Below are 20322 nucleotides of genomic sequence, written 5' to 3'. Positions count from 1 at the left end.
CTGATATAAAGGGACTTGATTTTACCTAGCTTCCAAATTCCAGCTAATAATTCTGATTCTCTTCCACTCAGCATTGAATCCTATAGTCAGCTGCAGGGTCTTTAAATTTCTTTACCTTTCTAGTCCCACATTTTTCTTCCTTGGCAAATTCATTTGTTCTTGAATGGCATTGTTTTATACCTTTGTTGTAAATACAGGGACCAGGTAAGAAAAGGACTACAACACAGGGAAAGAAGGATGCAGCAAGCAGGTCAGCCTCAGTTCCCAGCTATTGCTGGACCTCTTTCTTCTCGTTCTCTATGTATCACCTAATAAAACCAGCTCTGCCTCTAAGTCCCTGACACAGCCTCTTGCAGCACTTCTCATTAAGTCCTTTTTCTGAGGAAGAGAGAGAATTCTGTAGATGCAGCTGACAATAATGCCTTTTCTACTCTAGCAGCTAAATCCAGTACAGCAAATTGCTTTTCTGGGTTCTTCCTTTCAGATCGTTTATCACCTGATCTGCTGACTATGATTGCTAATAGTTCTGGATGTCTGCCTTATATGTTGCCACCAAAATGTCCAAATAATTGCTTAGCTAATAAATATCGACTCATCACTGGTGCCTGCAATAACAGGTATGTATGATAACAATTGTGCCCTGAAAAATCCTTTTTTCTTGTTCTTTAAACCCAAGAAGCTGAAAAGTTTACTTTTTCCAAAGAAATTGGTGAAGGGGGACTGGTGTTAATCAGTTAACTTTGGCATCAACTTGTGTGTAAATGAGGTACCTGCGAATGCTCCTGGAGGAAGAACTCATCATTTAAACTTTGGTGCACTACTTTTTGTAAACAAGCTTTTCCTCTGAAAGCTTCTAGGATTATGTGAGGAACTTCATATTTTGAGAGAACTGATTTAGTAGATGCCTTCTTCTATATAAAAAGAAAACTTAATTCTAACCCAGTGTTTATTTTTATTGAATTGGATAAAATTATATAAAACAGGAAAACAATATTACTTCCCAAGGAGAAATATTTTTCTATTTTTAGCAGTTAGCAAGCATGAATCTAAAAATTCTAGGTGTTATTTTTAATTTGACATATCTGCTTCTATGTGTTTAGTGGCTATTTTTTTAAACTAGTATCTGCTTAATCTATTTGGTAATTGTTTCCTGCAAAACTCCACATAATAGATGTGTTCTTTCCAGAACCCTCCAATGCAATGAGTGTAAAACTGAAAATGAGGGCCCTTTTAAGTACAAGGGAAAACAATATCTGTACTCAGCACCCTCTGGATACATAGACCTACGGTCACAAACTAAAAGGTAGACTGCAAGTTTACAGGTGAAGTGCTACAGAGATGAAAATGGAAGGCTGTTATCATTGTACAAGCTAAGTACTCTGCAATGTGGTGAATAAACAGCAGTACAATTCTGCAGTTTTATTATTCGGTGAGGCTGGTTTTATGAGATGAATCTGTTTTGCTACATCACGAGTCATTTGCAAGGAACATGTCTGATAGACACTTTGCTGAAAGGACACAACCTGATATGAATCAGTGTTATAAATCTAACTGTGTGGCTATCCATAATTTCTCCCAGGCATGTTCAGAGTGCTTGGAATCTGAACTAGCAGCTAGTACAATATTTGCACTGACATCTCTATCAGGGCTTGAATACATTGGCCAAGATTTGTACAGCTGAACACAGATACGTGGATGAAGCTCTTAATTTACAGGCATGGCTGTTTAGTCTTTCTCCCTATAGATGGAGAGAAGCAATCTGCTATAGGTAAAGACCTTTTTCTCTTCAGTGACTGATAATGCTAGGATGTGTACAGGCATTTCAGTCTGACATCTAAAGCTGGGTAGGTAAATATGATTAATTGAGTCTGGTCTGCTGTCACTGTGTTCTACTTTGTATGTTTTTATGGTTGTACCACATCAGAACTTAAACCCACCACTCATATTTAGTGGTATTTTAGACTCTTTGCTCTAAATGTGTGTAAAAGGTGTAAGGTGACAAAAAAACTCTTCAAAACCAAAGGTGTTGAAACCAGTGATCAGATCTTAACTGAGTTTAAATATTTGTGAGCCCCTTGAAATACCTCTAGTTCTACTGAAATAAATCAGCCTAAAAAGCCCATAACACTGTAATGTAAATAACATATTCTGTGATGTAAGCCAGCTTCAAGGACTTCAGACATTACATGAAATACCAGTCTGTGCTTTTCCTTGCTTTACAGCTTCCACTTTCAGGAAGAAAATATATCAACAGGCAGAAAATATATCAAGACCTATGTTGCATTTGTACTTTTTTCACTCTGAATATATATCTGTACTCTAGAACACAAAATTCTGCATTTCATGAGTAAAATTTAGAAACACAATTTTTAGTGGAATTAATTATGTGTCCAAAATAAAAAATATTTTAAAATCTATTTAGAAGGGAGCAAGGAAATGCTTTAGAAGTGTTCTACTAAATCAGTTTGCACATTTGGGACAAATCAGATCAATTGCAAAGGATTTTTTCCTTAGCACTGAGATTGCTTTGTTTTAGTGTGCACTTCCTAGAACAAAGGTGTAGCATAAACATGACCTTCTATGGACAATATCAACATAATAGCAGACATTCCCAGCAGAGATATTATCCACTTTTACTAGTAAGAGATATTAACAATTTTTAGTTTCCTTTCTCCCTAAACAAGCAAAATAAAATTGCATTAATTTAAAATGAAGAAAAAGGAACAGAAGGAAAATCCAAAGACCATTTTTTCCCATTTTTTAATCCCAACTAGCTAGCATTGAGCTAAGAATTTTTTTAGTGTCTAGTACAATGAGAGGAATTCAAGGGTGAAGGAATTATAGGTACTAAAGGAAGGGACTCTCAGAGTGCAATTAGCTTCACCTAATCTTAGTTTTCAGAGGTAGTTATATGTCTAATGCAAGGCTGCATCTTTGGCCATTCCTGGTAGTGAGAAATAGAATGAAATGACAGGATGGCACCCAGGAACTGTCTGTCCTTCTGGCTCGATGGACAGGTTATTCGATGACTACCTTACTTTTTGTACACCTAATATTTGGGGCATCAGGGAGGAATTTTATCTGCAATATTTCTATTTCATTGTAGTGTCCTTAACCATTCTCTCAGGTAAGGAGCTGGTGCTCAGTCTGGAGGTCCAGTACCAGCAGGATTAGGAGTATGAGTATGGCTCACCTAGTAGAAAGAACAGGCAATCCTGACTGAGTCCATTGACTTCCATAAGAAAGAATTGAGATGTTTCCTTTAGCTTAGCTACTTCACCTCAATGCAAGCTAAGTGTTCAATTACTATCAGGCTTATTTTCCAGAAGTGTCCCATGTTTCCAGAAGTTACATAAATGATAGCTTAGCACAACATAAAACATCACAAACTCCAATTATTAAGTTGACATATGACATTCATTCCATCTACTTGCAACTAGGCAGAACATTAAAATAAAATTCAAAAGATAAAAATCTGGATAGTAAATGGCAGTTTAAGGCTCCTGCTTCTCAGTCAGCCAAAACAAAATCCAAATGGTACAATTCCAGTATTTCACAAGTAAATGAAAACTCCCACTTTCCGTAAACAGACTATATTGTAATCAAATTTGAGTACTTTGTAAAGCTGTATAGTAGCAAAGTCTCATTATTTCAGCTGCCTTTTTAACTCAAGCAAGATTCCAATATACTAATATGTTTAATACAATAATAAAAAGTCATGTGAGAGGGGTTTTACTAGAGTAGCATTTCAGTGATCTGCTAAAATACAAAGGCAATCAGGAGAAAAATCACTGGTTAAGCAGTTACATTAACATTTCATTATTTTTAATTGAGTGAAATAGGACTACACTATGTGCAGTATTTTATGCAATTTCAATAAAGGCAAATCAACTGTAACTAATTTGAATGCTTTATTAAAGCATACTTCAACCTTCAAGTGTGAATTATTGTGGATAATTAAGGTTATTACAGCACCATATAGCTTGGCAAATTGAGTGTCTTCAGTGTGCTGGAGATCAATGAAATATTAATATAATTGTTTAGCATCCTGATCCATGTAAATGTATGTTTTAACACTGTATTTCTACCAACATTCCTGAAATATTTATGGCTCTTTGTGGCTTACTTTACAACTTTAGTCAACAGAATGCATTGCAAAAAAATTATTTCTTCTTTTTAGTGTTGATATATATTTAACAATTATGAAATATATTGAATAGGACAAATTGAAAAACAACCAAAAAAGACAAATCCTAACATTTCTAATATTCATGATAGAGGGAATATTAATTGGGTCAAACCCAAGACTCACTGACTACACTAATAAACAGAAATCACCAAGAATCATTTGCTGACCCTCAAATTAAAGGTGATCTGATTCTTGCCACCCTCTTACTGTTACACATTTGAATACACTTTTTTACTCCTCTTTGTCCTTCCAGTTAGGCTGGCTGTGGGATGAAATCTGGTATTCAATGATGCCAAGATGTACTCAGGCAGGTGACATTCAGAGAAAAGCAAGTTTTTGTGAGATAAAAATACACTGCAGTTAGTGCTGACAACCTAGCAGCACAGTTCAGTGCCTGGGCCTGTGCACAGGCGCTCCCAAAGATGGACCCAAGAAATTGTTATAGATTCAACCAGAGGCAGCATTGCCACTGGATTCAGCTCCCATCTCCTCAGCCCTGGCTCTTTTGGTCTTGCTAAATGATTTCTTCTTTATGACTAGTTCCAATTTTCATTTAAGTTTTCTTCACCTTCACACTGAAGGGTTTCTTCATATTTTCCCAATTTTTTATTTGCTCACTGTTGCTCTAAACAAACATCTTTTTAAAGATGCCAGCAAAGGCTCTTGAGAGTATATCTGACTTCATGGAGAATGAAGAGACTATGAGGAACTTACCTTCACAGCAAATATTTTAAAAATGTCCAAAGGTAAACAACTTAGGTTATAAACACAAGTAAAATAGTAATAATTCATTAGTAATTTCAATTTTCATTATTTTCCTTTTGAGTAAAATTATTATTGGCACACATAAAGACAAGAATTTTATGCACTTTCAAAGATTGCTACATGAACACCTTATTTTAATGGCATTTTGCTTTGTGGCTGATGATTATTTCATATTATTTTATTTTTATGGTCAGGTCTGATATTCAGAACATATATATAATATAAATATTATATATATGTATGTATGTATGTGTGTATGAATGTATGTATATCTATTTTTTTATTCAGAATATATTTAGAGGTTCTACTGCTGCTGTTGCTTTCTTGCTGTTGATTTTTAATTTTCTTTTTCTTTTCATAGGGAACATCCTAGATGGGGGGCATCCAACACAGCTTTGGCTAGGTGGCTTCCAGCAGCCTATGAAGATGGCCTCAGCCAACCTCGAGGATGGGATTCCAGCATCCGATACAATGGATTCCAGCTACCCTCGGTCAGTCACTTAAAACACTTACACTGGGCCATTAGCACACTTGCCACCACACCTCCATGTGCATTAGTAAAGGAAATATCTGTGTAAAATACTTTGAAAGTATCTGCGGAGCTCAGTCAAGAAGCCAGTGGCTTTGCTAAAGCAGAAGTTCAGCCACATGGTGAGAGGTTCTCTGTCCCTGGCTGGGGTAAGCCCAAAAGTAATGGGAAAATGGAGCAGTGAAGGGGGCACTGACACTCCTGAGGGGCAGTCCAGTGCTCTAAAAAGTGCTGCAGGGGAGAGCAGGCAGGAAAAGAGGCAGCCAAATGCTTGACCTGACATGCACCAGGCAGCCAGCAGACACAGGGTGACTTCTCTACATAGGTAGAGAAAAGGTGCACAGTGGACCTAATTCTGACTTCCCATGATGAAATTGTAGAGAAGAGGGAGGCCTACAAGGATGCACAGTGCCATGGCCAGAGGCAATGCTCACAATTTGCTCCAGAGAAAATTTTGTCTTCAAACAAGAAACTAAATTTGTTGTGAGCACAATGAACATTGGAAAAGGTTTTTGTTGGGCTATGGATTCCAGCCTAGACAACTTCTGGCATATCCCTCATGGGAAATACCCAGGATCTGTCTTTATGGGGCTCTTAATAGCCTAATCCCTGCCTTCAATTTAAAGTTGCACATTGTGGTCTACAGAGCTTCCTTCCAGCCTAGATTTTCCAGCAATTTTGTGATTCTTTATTTTAATAATGGCACCTTTATTCAGGGAAGTGTGGGGTGGGGGGGAGGGGGAAAGAAGGTTGGATGTTAATTAAACAGATATAAAGCACACACACATGCTAGCATGTGTGTAGATGCCATTCCTCATAAGCTATCAAGTCTTAACTGAACAAGTATTGCTGTCAAATCATGACTTCATTTCTCAGCTAGTTCAACTTACTGATCTTAGAAAGTATTGCAATATTTATAGTTTAGCACCTCATATACTTAAAAAATAGCAGACCTGCCATAGAGGGAAGTCTGAAAAAAGAAAGTTTGCACAGAAGACTGGGAGAAAAATTCCCCAGTGCAGTATAAAATGATTTGGGCTGGATTTACAAATTGTGATTTGTCATCATTGCTTTGAAACCTGACTTTTAATGGACTCAAAGTTTTGTTATTTTAAGCATTGTATGTTTAATAAGGATAAGCAGGAGAATTTAGTGTTAATGTCACCTGCAACTCATGTTATTAATTAAATAACATTGTCTCCAAGTTGCACAATTTAGCACTCAGAGCTGAAAACCTGACATTTACATAGGCAAATTTCCAGTAGATAGTACAAACTGCCTTTTTCTAGATTCACTAGGGTACATGCTTGTAAAGTAAAACACTCTTAAAAAAAGATTATATAACTGTACCAAATCTGGTCATCAACATCTGACCATCAGCAAGGTTCTCTGCTTTGTTTTGGGGTAAGATAGGGTAAAACTAATGTCATAAATCTTTTTTCTCATTTACATAATTGTTCTTTTTTTGTGCTTTAAGCTATCTAACTATATTCTTCCAAAAGTAACGGGAAAATATTGTGAAAGTGATAGATAAGTGTGAGGATTACTATAAAGCAAAACAGTGATAAGCAAATTTTACTAACTTCAAAAAAAATGTTTGTGGTCACCAAAGCTATTAAAATACTGATTGAAAGATTTGGATTTCTGATGAGCTGTAGGTAGCTTACTTTTGACTATTTCTGCATAAATTCTGATGTTCCTAACAAGTTCCATGTTGTCTGTTGTCCTTACAAATTTAATTTAACTGAATCTGCCTTATACATTCATTATATAGCCCTTATATTTATTACATGCTCTGTGAGTCAATTTTATGTGCTGGCCTTTCAGTTGCTTAACTTCCAAGGCAGCTGTTATTTGCCAGGGAATATTCTGTAGCATGAGAGAGGAGTCTGTGAACAATGACACCCTGAACATCTCCACAAACTGAGTGCTGATTTTGCCCTGATGGTTTTGCTTGGTTATTAATATAGGCTGGATAAGTAGCATAGATGTCTCTATGTGCTCTTCCTCAGAGCTCCTCATGTATCTCTATGCCTCTTACACAGAACTGCGTCAGAAATATTTTTTTGTCTTCTCCTTGCTTGGGAAAAGGAAGCTGAACTTCCAGCTACCCTGTGTTTGCAGCCGACCTCATGTCCTGGGCTGTGTAAGCTCCTTTCATTTACATACAGAACAGATGAGACTTTGAGTTTCAACAGTGATTTGAGATTTCCCATCAAATCCTTCTTCTTTAAAGAGGAGAAAACAGAATAAGACCGGAATTAGACTTTTAGACAGTCTAAAATAAATGTGTGGTTTTCAAAATCCTCTGGAAAGGACCAGATCAAAGATACACTGTTCAATTCCAAACATATAGAAAAACTCAGCTGAAATGTCCTTGAAACTGCTTGTGGCACTGAAGAACCTGGTAGACGTTGGATTTTATATTGTTGTTGGGTTGCTGGGCTGTTTTTTGTTTGGTTTGGTTTTAGTCAAACCATTAAAAGCACTCTACAACATAAAGTTGGGGAGGCGGATGATAGATTTTATCACTGTTCCCCCTACTTTGTAGTGTTTTATCACTTTGTGAAAAGTAAAAATTGTTTGACACTCAAGTTAAATTGGTTCTTTTCTCAGGTTCGTGAAGTGACCAGAAAAATTATTCATGCACCTAATGAGGCTGTTACTGAAGACAGCCTGTATTCTGATATCATTATGGTATGGGGACAGTACATAGATCATGACATTGCATTCACACCCCAGAGCACAAGTAGAATCACCTTCCTAAGCGGGACAGAGTGCCAAGTGACTTGCGAAAAACAAAATCCATGTTTTCCAATAAAGGTAAGAGTCTAACTTAAATTCTTCAAGAGAAATTCCAGGCTCTAAACAGGTGAGTAAAGTCAAGAAATATTAGAACATACAGTGATAGAAAAATCAAAAACAGTAAAACTAATAAATGAAACAGGTAGATATTTAATGGGGTTTTTTTGTAGAGATGATACACTGTAGTTAATGTACTTAATAAAAACATCATTTTTTTTTAACCTAAGGTTTATGTTGCAGAGAAGCCTTACTGGTCGCTCCTAACATTATTTTTCTCATGCTTCAAGGTTTTGAGCTCCATTGGGGAATATAGCAAAGTAGTCATTTACATTTTCAGTCAGATAAAATGAAAGTATCTTAACATTACTCACTGAAAGCAAAGATACTTCTTCCAGTTAATGCAAACTTTCAAAGAGAGCTATCTTTTCAATGTATGTATAAAAATGATCTCCAGGGAGCTGCTGAAACCTACATACATCACATCTTTGCTTTGAACAGATAGAAAACATGAGTTCAAAGCTTGTTAGAGGACTAGAAGAAACATAAATAGGTATAAATTTAGGATACTGTATTCTCTATCACCTAATTTAAAAGTATAGTCCTTCTTTCACTCAAAAAATTTGAGTAGCAATGTTTTTGTTTCTCAAAGTATAGCCTGTCCAACTCAGGCTACAGGAAAGCCCCATGCCCATCACAGCCCTTGGTGATGTTCAAGTCAGAGTAACCTAAATTGTTTTACTTAGTGTTGGAGCTTGATTTTTGACTAGCTTGTCTATGTACTGCCATGCAGGGCTTCTATCAGAATAGAAAACCTTTTTTGCCTCAGCAAACTGTAGTTGATAAACATTCCACAAACTCCTGTTCTTTAAGTGCCTCATTCCTCTTTCATTAAATGTAGAGGAAAATATTTGGCTAACTGTAAAGAGAACCAAATCTTAAAAGGTATTTGTTTAAAGGTGGCTGGTCTTCATATAGTGGGAGAATTTAAAATTTAAAATTTTTATGGTGGGAAGGTTAAGTGAAATTAATGAATGCTTACAATTTGACCACAGGCAGGTAAAACAAGTCCCTCTCACCCTGCAGATATGGACATTTTAAAGTTTGCAAACACATCTTGAGAGCATTCAGAAAGAGCAGAGGTTTCTTAAAGAACCACATTCTTTCAGATAGTGAGCAACTGAGAGCACTGAGTAACCTGAATCAGCTACAACAGCCCTAATTACTAAGAGTATGCCATAGTTCTGACAAAAATCCCTAGCTTGCTGTGTTTCAAATTTCCATCTGGGGCGAGAAATTGTTTTTTTCTCTTTATGTTTTTAAGTAACAGTCTTAGAAATATTCCCATTCCCAAAGTCTTACCATGAGAGGTTAGGGAGGACACCCACTCCCTGACCAGCAGTGCTTTGTGTGATGTGAAAACGGATCCATCTGAAACACATGCCACTCCCTATTTTAAAAGTCTGTTTTCTGTAGCTATAAAACTGCAAAAGTCTTTAAAAGTAATTTGTTTCTATGATAAATTCTTTGAAATACCATGTCTAGTATTGATTTTTAAGTGCAAAACTCCCACTTTTTTTTTTTTTTACTACATGGATTTTTTGATTGAGAGAAGAATCATACTGTTTCCTATAACTTGAATGGAATGTGGATCACAGGGACCACACTGGTCTAATCACTGAACCCTGGTTAATTCAAGCCTCGAAATCCCATCTACTTAGAAAAGATGACAACATACAAGATCTTTAAAAAAGACTCCAAGGCTAACATTATTAATGTGGTAGAGGCATTCATTGCAGAGGGATAAAAGGTGCACAGATTGTCATGGCACAGACTTGCAAGTGCATCCTTCAGTGCGCTAAACAAGGCACAGACTTTGGATTTCTGTCTTGGGGCTGTGATGAGGTTCAGAGAGCATGTTTCAAGGATGCACTTTAAAGTGAGTTATGTGACCATGTACTAAATCTATCACTGAGTATTTAATGTGTAGCTAAATCTAGCACTGGATGCTCCTCCTACTCAGCAGTGTAGCCCAGCAGAAGGATGGCTCAAGGCTACCTTCTAAGTAGACATGATTGGCCATGGTAGGGGACATACAGAGAAATTCAGTCACAACCCTGAAAGTATTAGACAAGCTTCCCAACTTGTGACCCCTTTACATGTTACAGTCCCATGAATTTTTCAGCTCCATTTTGTTATTAACCCGTTAGTCACAGCTTTGATGGACAGATACAAATATGGTTGTTCTTTTGCTTATATTATATATGTTCAGTATTTTGTGACTGATTTTTCCCAAAGACAGAGAGCAGAATCTGTATAAAATAAGAAAAAAGAAAAAAAGAAAAAATATTTAAAAAGGGACTGTTGCAGTAAATGCAGTAAATAATGTGATCGGAGGAACTAATTTTTGAACCCTGAAACAAAATGCTATTCCCCTCTAGAACTAATGTTCTTTCAGAATTATTAATTAAATAAATCTCCACATATTAAATATTTGGAAAACTGCCACAACCAGTTTTATGCATTCACTTTGTATATGAAGAAACTGTGGCTAGTTTCCAGTGGCAGTGAAATCAACAGCATATTATACAACAACCTAGACATAGAGGCTGCAGTTTGCACTCCTGCTGTTCCTACAAAAGCAGCACCCAAGGGAGAATCCACCCAGAGAAAAGGACAACTGTGCCTGCAACTGCACATCCTCTCTGGGGTTTCAGCAGGGAGAGGAAGCTCCTGACTGCACAGGTTAGGAAATCTGTCTAGAAAATATTCAGAGTCAGTGCAATTCAATGAAGGATCAAAAGCTGCAATAGTGCATTGATATTAATAACAAGTGTCGGTAAATGATTCATAGGTTTCCATTAACCATTTTCTGTGATTTTCTGTTCTGGATATTTTTATAATAAATGCTATAGAATTTCTCTCAGCAATTCTCACATAGAGGCTGTACTTTCTGGTAAAGCCTGAACATTCTTTTTGCTGTATATTTATGGGGTCCCCTAATGGGGAAAAAAACCCCAAAACCCACTAGCTTTAGTTTACTCTTCTTTTATAACAGCCTGACATGCAGAACAGGGTTATGGAGAAAACTTGTCATTCCTCAGATTATTATTTCACGTTAGGGCTGAGACATAAAGAAGCATTAGAAAGACTTTCATAAGAGAGCTACTGACTTTATTCAGTATTAATTACCTTACTGCCAACAAGATAGACATGACACATACAGTTAGCATGATGCAATCCAGAAAAGCTTACAGTTTTACCTGAGATTAAAAAAGGTGGAAAAGAAAAAGAGTCACAGAAAAGTGAGGTGATTTGAAAAAGGTGACAAGTAACATGACAGGTTACTGTCTCAGCTACAAATAGATCAGTCATCTGCACTTTACAACTAGCAAAGTGAGTCCCCGCTTTTTTCTTCTGTTTCAGAGCAGCAGCTCGCTGTCAAATGAAATCATGGGCTCTTCTCCAAGTTGCATGTCCACAAATAAGCATTAATATTTTCCTTTTTTTTTAAACTTTCAGAGATCTAAGCAATGTTTTCTTTTAAATCCACAGCAAAACAAAACAAAACCAAACCAAACAAAACAAGACAAACCCAAAAAAACCAAACCCCAAAGAAAACCAACCAACCAAAAAAAAAAAAAAAACCAAACCCAAAAAACATTTACAAGGTCATTTCCCACAGGATAAATTCACAATAAAAAAGATTTTCCTTTAACTAAATAACAATTTAGAGATTTTAGTACACTTACACAATTATTACCTTTCATAGAAGAATTTCACCATAACCAGGTTTGACCATGTATATATAATAACCATTTAAATTAACATGCAGCTATACAGGAAAACTATTGTGCCCAATAAGGGTTTTGTTGCATTTTTTTTTTCCCTTTAGAACTATGTGACAAAAACAGAAACAAATCACATTAATTTTATTAATTCGTTTTAAAAAAATAAATGTTACTCAGTACCCATTTCAGCAGAGAAAGGTCTTGTTTTTTCACTCAGATTATGTTTAATGTATTCAAATAATAATGTAAGGAACCTCTATTTTACACATTCAGCTGCTTGCTGCAAACTACTGATCCTATGAAAAGGGAATGGACAGCATTATGCAGCTCTGCCAGTCCCTTAATGTTCATTACTGCTGTTTTTTCTCTCCTGGGGACCAGAACAGATTGAATTGAAATTGTAGAGGCAGTTAACTAAAGATTATTCAGTATGACTTCATTCAGTGTTGATATATTTTGCTGTGAACCTTACTGTGTAACAGCATAAAGGCATCTCTTACATTCTTTTCTCAGTGAAACCTGAATTCTTCCCAGAATATCTCCTGATGACTCGAAGATACTCAGGAGATACTCAATGAAGATGACAGGAGATACTCAAACACACATAGGGCTGTGGCTGTCAAGTTCAGATATATGCATTATGACATGAATTACCTGCTTACATTGCCAGCTGAAGGGAAAAAGAAGCCACACTAATAGCAAAAGTCTTAATAACAAATGTTAAATAGAAAACACAAGACTGAGAAATTACTGATTTCAAAAATCCATGAAAGAAAATTACTTTGTTTTTTCAAACATAACCTACTTTGATTTGCTAAAACCTAGGCAATGAAATTATAGTAGAATTTCCTTACTAAACAAAATTAAACTATTTTTTAATGTAACTGGTTTGTTGGTATCAATTCCTACTGAAATGAGCTTTCAGTTGTAAGAAAATTTCACTTGGTATAATAAATGAGGTAACATTATTATATGAAGTGAATTAATTTCATTCCAAAGTTGCTTTGTTACTTACTGTTAACCCAAATTTAACGACTGTTCTATCTTTGCAGACTGATCTCTGTATTATTAGAAAAAATGAACTAGAAATTACATCACATATGCAGCATTCACTGTCTTCTGCCAAAGAGTTCTGAAAAATGAAAAGCAAGCAGATAGAATACAAATAAGGGTTAGCTCAGGTGTCTGTACAAAATATTTATTTTCTCTTCATCAGATTTTTGAACCTCATTATTTGACCTCAGTGTCTCAACTGTGTGGGGTTCAAACCAATAAAGGACTGGGCAATCTTTCATTTAGCCAAGTCTATGTGCAGCCTTTGCTTTTTATAAAGATGGTCAGAATGTCTTACAGTACTTGTAAGACAACTGTTACAGCAAAATAATGTGGCAGAAGACTTGTGGGGGACTGGTGGAAAGTAGAATGAATATTTACATCTGTCTTTTTTACTTAGGAAGCTGGATTAGAATTCAGTATTGAACCAAAGCTTTTACAGTGTGCTGCTGCAGACACTGAAACTCCTCATTATGTTTTTATGCATACAGGTAAACCTGCTGTTTCAGTTGCTCTTCAACAGAACAGAATTTGACCAGATGTTCATGTCTTCACTCTGATACATTTTATGATGAATTTTGATTGTAAAGTCAGACTGATTTAGATGTAGATGTATTACATCAATAGCCTATGATAGAGTAAATATTTTGGGGTTTATTCATCTCTGTATAAAAAGGATTCATCTTTTTCCTCCAATCTAAACAATCTATACATATTTAGAATATGTCACTCCAGTAGATGAGGTCTGAGCAATGAAAAACTGAGAGAGCAAAGGTAAATATTTAGACAAGACTCAATTCAGCATCCACAGCAGTTCTCCTCACCTCAGAAAATACCCTTATTTTGTATGCAGGTAACCACCAATGATACATTATCTGCAGGGATGGATTGCCTGCCCTTCTACCGCTCATCTCCTGCATGCGGCACTGGTGATCATGCTATTCTCTTTGGAAATATATCAGTGCTAAGTACAAGACAACAGATCAATGGCTTAACTTCTTTCCTTGATGCCTCTACAGTCTATGGCAGTACCCCTGCTGTTGAAAACAAACTGAGGAATTTAACGAGCAAAGAAGGCCTTCTTAGAGTAAACCTAAAGTATTCTGATAACCATCGGGAATACCTGCCTTTTACAGACCAGATCCCATCCCCCTGTGCTCAGGACTCAAGTGCAAGTGGAGGTGAGAGGGTGGAATGTTTTCTGGCTGGGGACAGCCGCTCCAGCGAGGTGACGTCCCTGACTGCCATGCACACGCTGTGGCTGCGGGAGCACAACCGCCTGGCCCGAGCCCTCAAACGCATCAACAGCCACTGGAGCGCCGAGACCGTCTACCAAGAGACACGCAAAATTGTTGGTGCTCTGCATCAGGTTGGCTGCTTCTTTGCTTATCTACACATTGCAGTGAATATCTCAGAACAGAACTCACAAAGCTTCAAATATGCTTCTGTCAGGGCTTTTTGAGATCACATTACCCTTTCTTTCCCACCTGTTTCTGTGCTTCAAATATGGCATATTTAAAGTTCGTTTTGCTTTCCACTTTCCCTAATGCAATGTCGCGGTGCTTAGTTTGTCTAGGCAACTTACTGCTCTGATTTTCATGGCAGTTTCTACTCAAAGGCATATTTATGCGGGCTTCTCCAATGTCTGTTTTTTCTATAAAGGAGGCCTGTTCAGATGATTTTGGTTTGTTTTTTTTTTTTTTTTGGTAAAGGAAATTATTTAAAAGTAATGTATGTCTCTGTATTTATATAATATACAGAATGTTTACTTTCTCACAGGTATATAATAAATAATAAAACCCCTGTGTAAAAATGCCTGTGAAGTTCTCAATGAAGTAGTAATGCACAAACATCAGGGGCTGCTGTTGACAGGAGATAGCAAGAGAAATAAGAGTGGGAAAATACAGAAGAGTCCATAAGGATATTTATATTAGACATTTTTTCTGACTTAAAATTTTTTTTTCAGTACCAAAGGAGACATTTTGAAGATAAAATGGGGAAGGATGCAATAAAACTTCACTTTTCTGATAAAACACTTTTCCTTTCTTCTGCCACAATTTTTAGAGAGTGGAATAGAATACGAAGCATGTTTCCATTATGAAACTACCTACATTATCTAATGCATTATTATGTGAACTCAAAGCCATATAGCTTCAGAGAAGTAACATACTTCACTTAATTGTATTTAGTCAGTTATTTTTAAATGTTTGGCTTTTTGTTTGCTTTAACCAAGTCAGCTCCTCTGCCATAAATATGCTATTTTCATTACAAGAATGGCATTGACAAGTCAAAATAGTTGTTAATACTCATTAGAAGAAAAGTGCAAGTCCAAAAGCAGGCCTCTGTGCCTTCATAGCCTTCTGGTTTGCATCCACAAACATTATGGCCTGAAAGAAACAGCTTTGTGCAAAGCCATGCACTGCATGGATCAGCACTGCTCATTATCTCTGCTGGTATCACAGACTAATGAGATTTGCCTGTGGCTCGTTAGAAATGTGTTTGAGTTATATCTAGCTGGTTTAGAGACATTCATTCAGGACAGATAATTGGAGTATCTCTATTAGTGTGGTATGTTAACTAGCAAACTAATGGCAGCTCTGGTTGAATTTATTTGAGATTTCCACTCTCAAGCTTTTTTTCAGTTGCTAGACACTTCTAAAATTCTCTTTTTTTGGAAGGAATACTTTCAAGCATAAGTCCTGCCTGTGGGTATGTAATTATAGAGAATTGAACAAAAAGCCTTTTATTCTTTCTTGAATAAAGATGAAAAAAAATCTCCACTTAGACCACACTTTTCTTCCTGGATGTTTTTTGGCACCATAAATATCTCTAGTGACAAGTATTTGATAATAGAAACTTGACAAAATTACTAAATATAATAATTGTCTGTTGATATCCTGCACAAAACAGATTTTTTTTTTTTTTTTTGCTGCATTATACGGTTTCATCGATAAGGAGTAGTAACTGTCCTTTCTATTTCATAGGAATGACACACGCTTAACTTAAGTATTAATACTACAGTACAGAGTGGTAAAGATACATATTCTTATTTACTTCATAAGGTAATTAAATGACCTCATTGTCATTTAATACATGAAGAAAAAATGTTCAGTTATGCAACTGCTAGTCTTAACATTACTATCTCATACATAAGAAGTTTGCACATACCTATGCTGCTCTTTCTGGAGACAGTTTCCCCTGATGCGCCATTTGGTTTTTGAAAGATGGATTATTTGGCACTAGTCAGATGTAGCAGGACTTCTGCAGATCAATCTGAATCCAATTCTCTTTGATTTATTACAGTACCAGAGAACCATCTCTGAATGAATACAGTCGCTCCCTCTTGATCTCAGTTTTAGGTGACAACTGCCTTTAGTTTTCAGTGTACATGCAGGTGTTTATTTCACTTCCTTCTACATCTGCTAGTGTTCTCTGAGCATCTTGCATGGTCCAAGGCATGGGTTGAAAGTGGGTAACTTCTGAGACTTACATACATTAACTACTTGGATGAAACTTGTTTATGAAATTAGATTATTAGATAGCTCCTCTCAGAATATGAAATAATAAAGAATAAATGGATAAACTATATATATTATAAAATAGTACATCTTTAATAATGTCAGAAGCCATGTTTATAAAGTGTATCATTTAGACTATTAAAAAAAATAATAATGTGTTCATTTTTTATTAAAAATTGAACTCTCGCAAAATCACCTTTTACCCAAAAGTTTAGGACTTCAGCATCCTCTTCATCATCTGTAAATCCTTTAGCATTTTCAGTGAGAACTACAAACTACCCATGAATAGCACTTTGATGAATTGAACATCATTGCTGTATTTGACAGTTTTCTATAATTTCTGCAATCTTCTCCAAGTACTGAAGCTTCATTTAATTGGCACTACATTATCTCAGTGAGATACTATTCCTCTCAGTACTCCTACTATTCAGTAGTTACAGCTGGCCAATGGATATGACAAGACACACTTTTGGCCTTACTTATCCTTATGGTGGTTCACATATTTTTATATTCTCTCTTCCAACCTTTTTTGTTTTCCTGTTTGTGCCCCACTTACACCTACTTTGGGGTATACTTTTGCACTGAAAGTGTCCTGAACCCCATGAAAAGTGGTAAGAATTTCTGGATCTTTTGCATCTAATTGATAATAATGTTTAGCTGTAATTCTGCCTGCTGAATGAGAAGAATGCTGCCTTTAACAGTACCATCCTGTCTGACTTGCAGTATCCTAGTGTTTACAGGTCAGGATTCAGTTAATTTTTCTGTAAACAGTGCACATGGGATTCATGATATGATGAAAAATCTATACAAAGCCTTTTCTGACATTCAGATGCTGTTTCCATCTGGATACTTACCAAATGATTGGTGGAATTGCTAAGAAATTAGTGTTCTGTTTTCTCTGATATGACTAAATGAATAGTATTTAAATTATCTTAATTTCTCAGTAAATATATGGTTATATAAATTAAAAAGATCATATTAAAACACCGAGTATATGGACCTCTGTTTAAAACACAGTGCTCATTTGTCATAATTTTCCACTAAATTAAACTGTTGGAACAATGACTGCCATGAGATAGTAGAAATATTGATGTTACTTATTAAAATTGTTTTCTTCATGAGGCTTCTGCAGAGCTTGAATGTGATGCTATGAGGCGATGAATGTGGCCTAAGAGGAGCTTGGATTACCACTAATCTCATAAATGTCACAAAGAGTTGAGACTACACAGTACCTTGCAGGTTCAGACTCAGGATATCATACATTCCTTATGCTCCTCCAAACACCCAAAAGTTAACTTTTTGTTAACAAATAGACTCAGAGTAAACCAGAAATTATGGAACCATTCATTATACTAGTTTGTGATTTCTTTCTCTTATAGTCACTTTCTGTCTGAGTTTATTGACATGTTTTGCAACAAGCACATTCCTTTGTTTCCACAAGAGAATCCCATTTATTGAAGGAATAGTCTACTGAAAGAAAGTACTGTTCTTATTTATGAAAGCAAATAAACATTTTATATCATTATCTGAGAGAAGGTACTGCATGCAAAAGAATTTAAACAAAAACAATTTTGATGCTTGTCAGCTGACATCTTCTTTAAAACTTATATGTGTGTTAGTTGTAAGAACCTATGGTGAGCCTCTCCTTGATTTCACACAGACAAATTTGGTCACATCTGGATATTACAGAAATGCTAGATGCTATTTCAGATGTGGTTCTTTGGCAGATTCCAGTTGCAGTATTGTATTCTTCTGTATTAGAACTTAGCCTGTATTGTCTAAAACTCATCTCTGATGGAGCCTCATTTAGCCTTTGGAAGTTTCCATCAAACAGATGCCTCTTTTAGGAAGGGTAGGCAGGCATAAGACCTCTTTTTACCCTTAGCCTTTTAATTTTTATGTCTTGAAATGGCAGTCCCTCTTTCCTTATCAAGGAAATTAGAAATGAAGATGTTGCCTCTGGAGCAAATGAAAAATCTGAGTTGCCCTTTCCTTCAGGGAGTCTGGCCTTCCTGAGCAGCTTAGCTTGGGATTTCATTTAAAAGGAGCCAAAAAATTAGTCATGCCAGGATTTTTGTATCCATGACTAACCTACTCCTCCATAAGGTCTTTGATTGTAAAAACTATATCTAAAATTAGAACTGCAGGCTTGCAAAACCTTTGTGAATAAAGCAAAAGATGAGCTTTTCAAATGACAGTGTCAGTATTAATTTCTTGCAATAATTTCATTTGTTTCATATGCTGCATTAAAGGCATTCTAACATATTGTCTTTTATATATTTTGTTCACTGCACAACCTAGCCTGAAAACCTAAACCTCTACTTTCTGAGAAAAGTGATCAAATTGTGGAAAGGTTTGCTTGTCTGTGCTCTGTACCTGAAAGAAAGATACAAGTTTTTTATAAGGTCATTTTATGCCAGGTAGTTTTTCAATACGCACTGTATCAAGTTCAAAGTACATTTGTCTGTATATTTATTGCATATCATATTGCATCTATGAGGTATTTTATTGAGTTCATTATGCTTCATATTTATCTCATATTGCTTTATTGATTTCAGCATAATCTTTAACCTATAATGCGTTTTCATTTTATTTGGTACATTAGAGTATTTTCCCCTCTTTCCTTTTGTCATGATTTCTTGTATGCTTTTCCAGGCCACTATAATACTATTATATGATAAAAGCATTTGACAGAAGGTGTTTATCAGTCTTTTAATTTTTGAAGTATATTTTTTAGAAGTCTATAAATTTATTTGAGTTTAGTAAAAAATGTCTACAAGGGGATTTTGGGCACCACTAATTTAAAGCCTCATCATTTCAAATAAAAATAAAAGAAGATTTGTGTCACAAACATATGTCTGAAAATAGCATCTATTCACATTAGAAAGCATTCTTGAAAGACATTATAGTGCTTCTTGCTTTCATTGTCATTTTTAAGGCCATTATAATTTACATTTTTAATCTCAACACACCTCCTGTGAGCTGGATTACCCCTGTGGTTTGTAAATGAGCAGCACTGGTAATCTCTGCTCAGGAGGTTTTGGTCTAGCATCTATGGGAAGACCTAACAGGGCCTGACTGTTGCACTGTTCTGAGTTGTACCACCAATTCTCTCTGGTCATTTGTCCCCTTGCTGCAAAAATAAGACTGATATGGTTTTCCAGGTAATACTACCCTTACTTATGCCAAATTCTGGGGCATAGATGAGTGAAGAAAAAAACATTCAGCACCTGGGATTCATCACTATTAATCTATATAAAAGCTGAAATATGTTTCTTTTTATTTTCTTTCAGATTATTACCTTAAGAGATTACATTCCCAAAATCATTGGTCCAGATGCTTTTAATCTGTATATTGGCCTTTATACAGGTTACAATCCCACAATGAATCCTACAGTTTCTAATGTATTTTCAACAGCTGCTTTTCGTTTTGGTCATGCAACAATCCAACCAATAGTAAGGCGATTGAATGCACATTATTTAGATGATCCTGAACTCCCAAATCTTTATTTGCATCAAGTTTTCTTTAGTCCTTGGAGGCTCATTAAAGAAGGTATGATCTTATTTAAACTGCGTCTGGTTTTTTTTCGTCTTTTCCTCCTCAGAATACTATAACTTTTTTCAAAGTTACTTATCCTGAATTAGGAATGGGAGCATTTATTTAATTAAATTATTC

General features: G+C 35.9%; 1 protein-coding gene across 1 annotated transcript in view; it reads left to right on the top strand.

Moving 5' to 3' along the window:
* Window positions 1-20322, top strand: part of TPO (thyroid peroxidase) — a 45017-nt gene that overhangs the window by 14746 nt on the left and 9949 nt on the right. Inside the window, exons 5-9 of the mRNA XM_030267803.4 lie at window positions 485-617; window positions 5316-5445; window positions 8100-8306; window positions 13983-14498; window positions 19941-20199. Coding sequence (XP_030123663.4) covers window positions 485-617; window positions 5316-5445; window positions 8100-8306; window positions 13983-14498; window positions 19941-20199 — 1245 coding nt within the window. The remainder of the gene's footprint in view (window positions 1-484; window positions 618-5315; window positions 5446-8099; window positions 8307-13982; window positions 14499-19940; window positions 20200-20322) is intronic.

Source organism: Taeniopygia guttata, chromosome 3 (assembly GCF_048771995.1).
Source record: "Taeniopygia guttata chromosome 3, bTaeGut7.mat, whole genome shotgun sequence".
Lineage (NCBI taxonomy): Eukaryota > Metazoa > Chordata > Aves > Passeriformes > Estrildidae > Taeniopygia > Taeniopygia guttata.
Note: the sequence above shows the minus strand (reverse complement) of the source record. Positions and strands in the feature narration are given on the sequence as shown.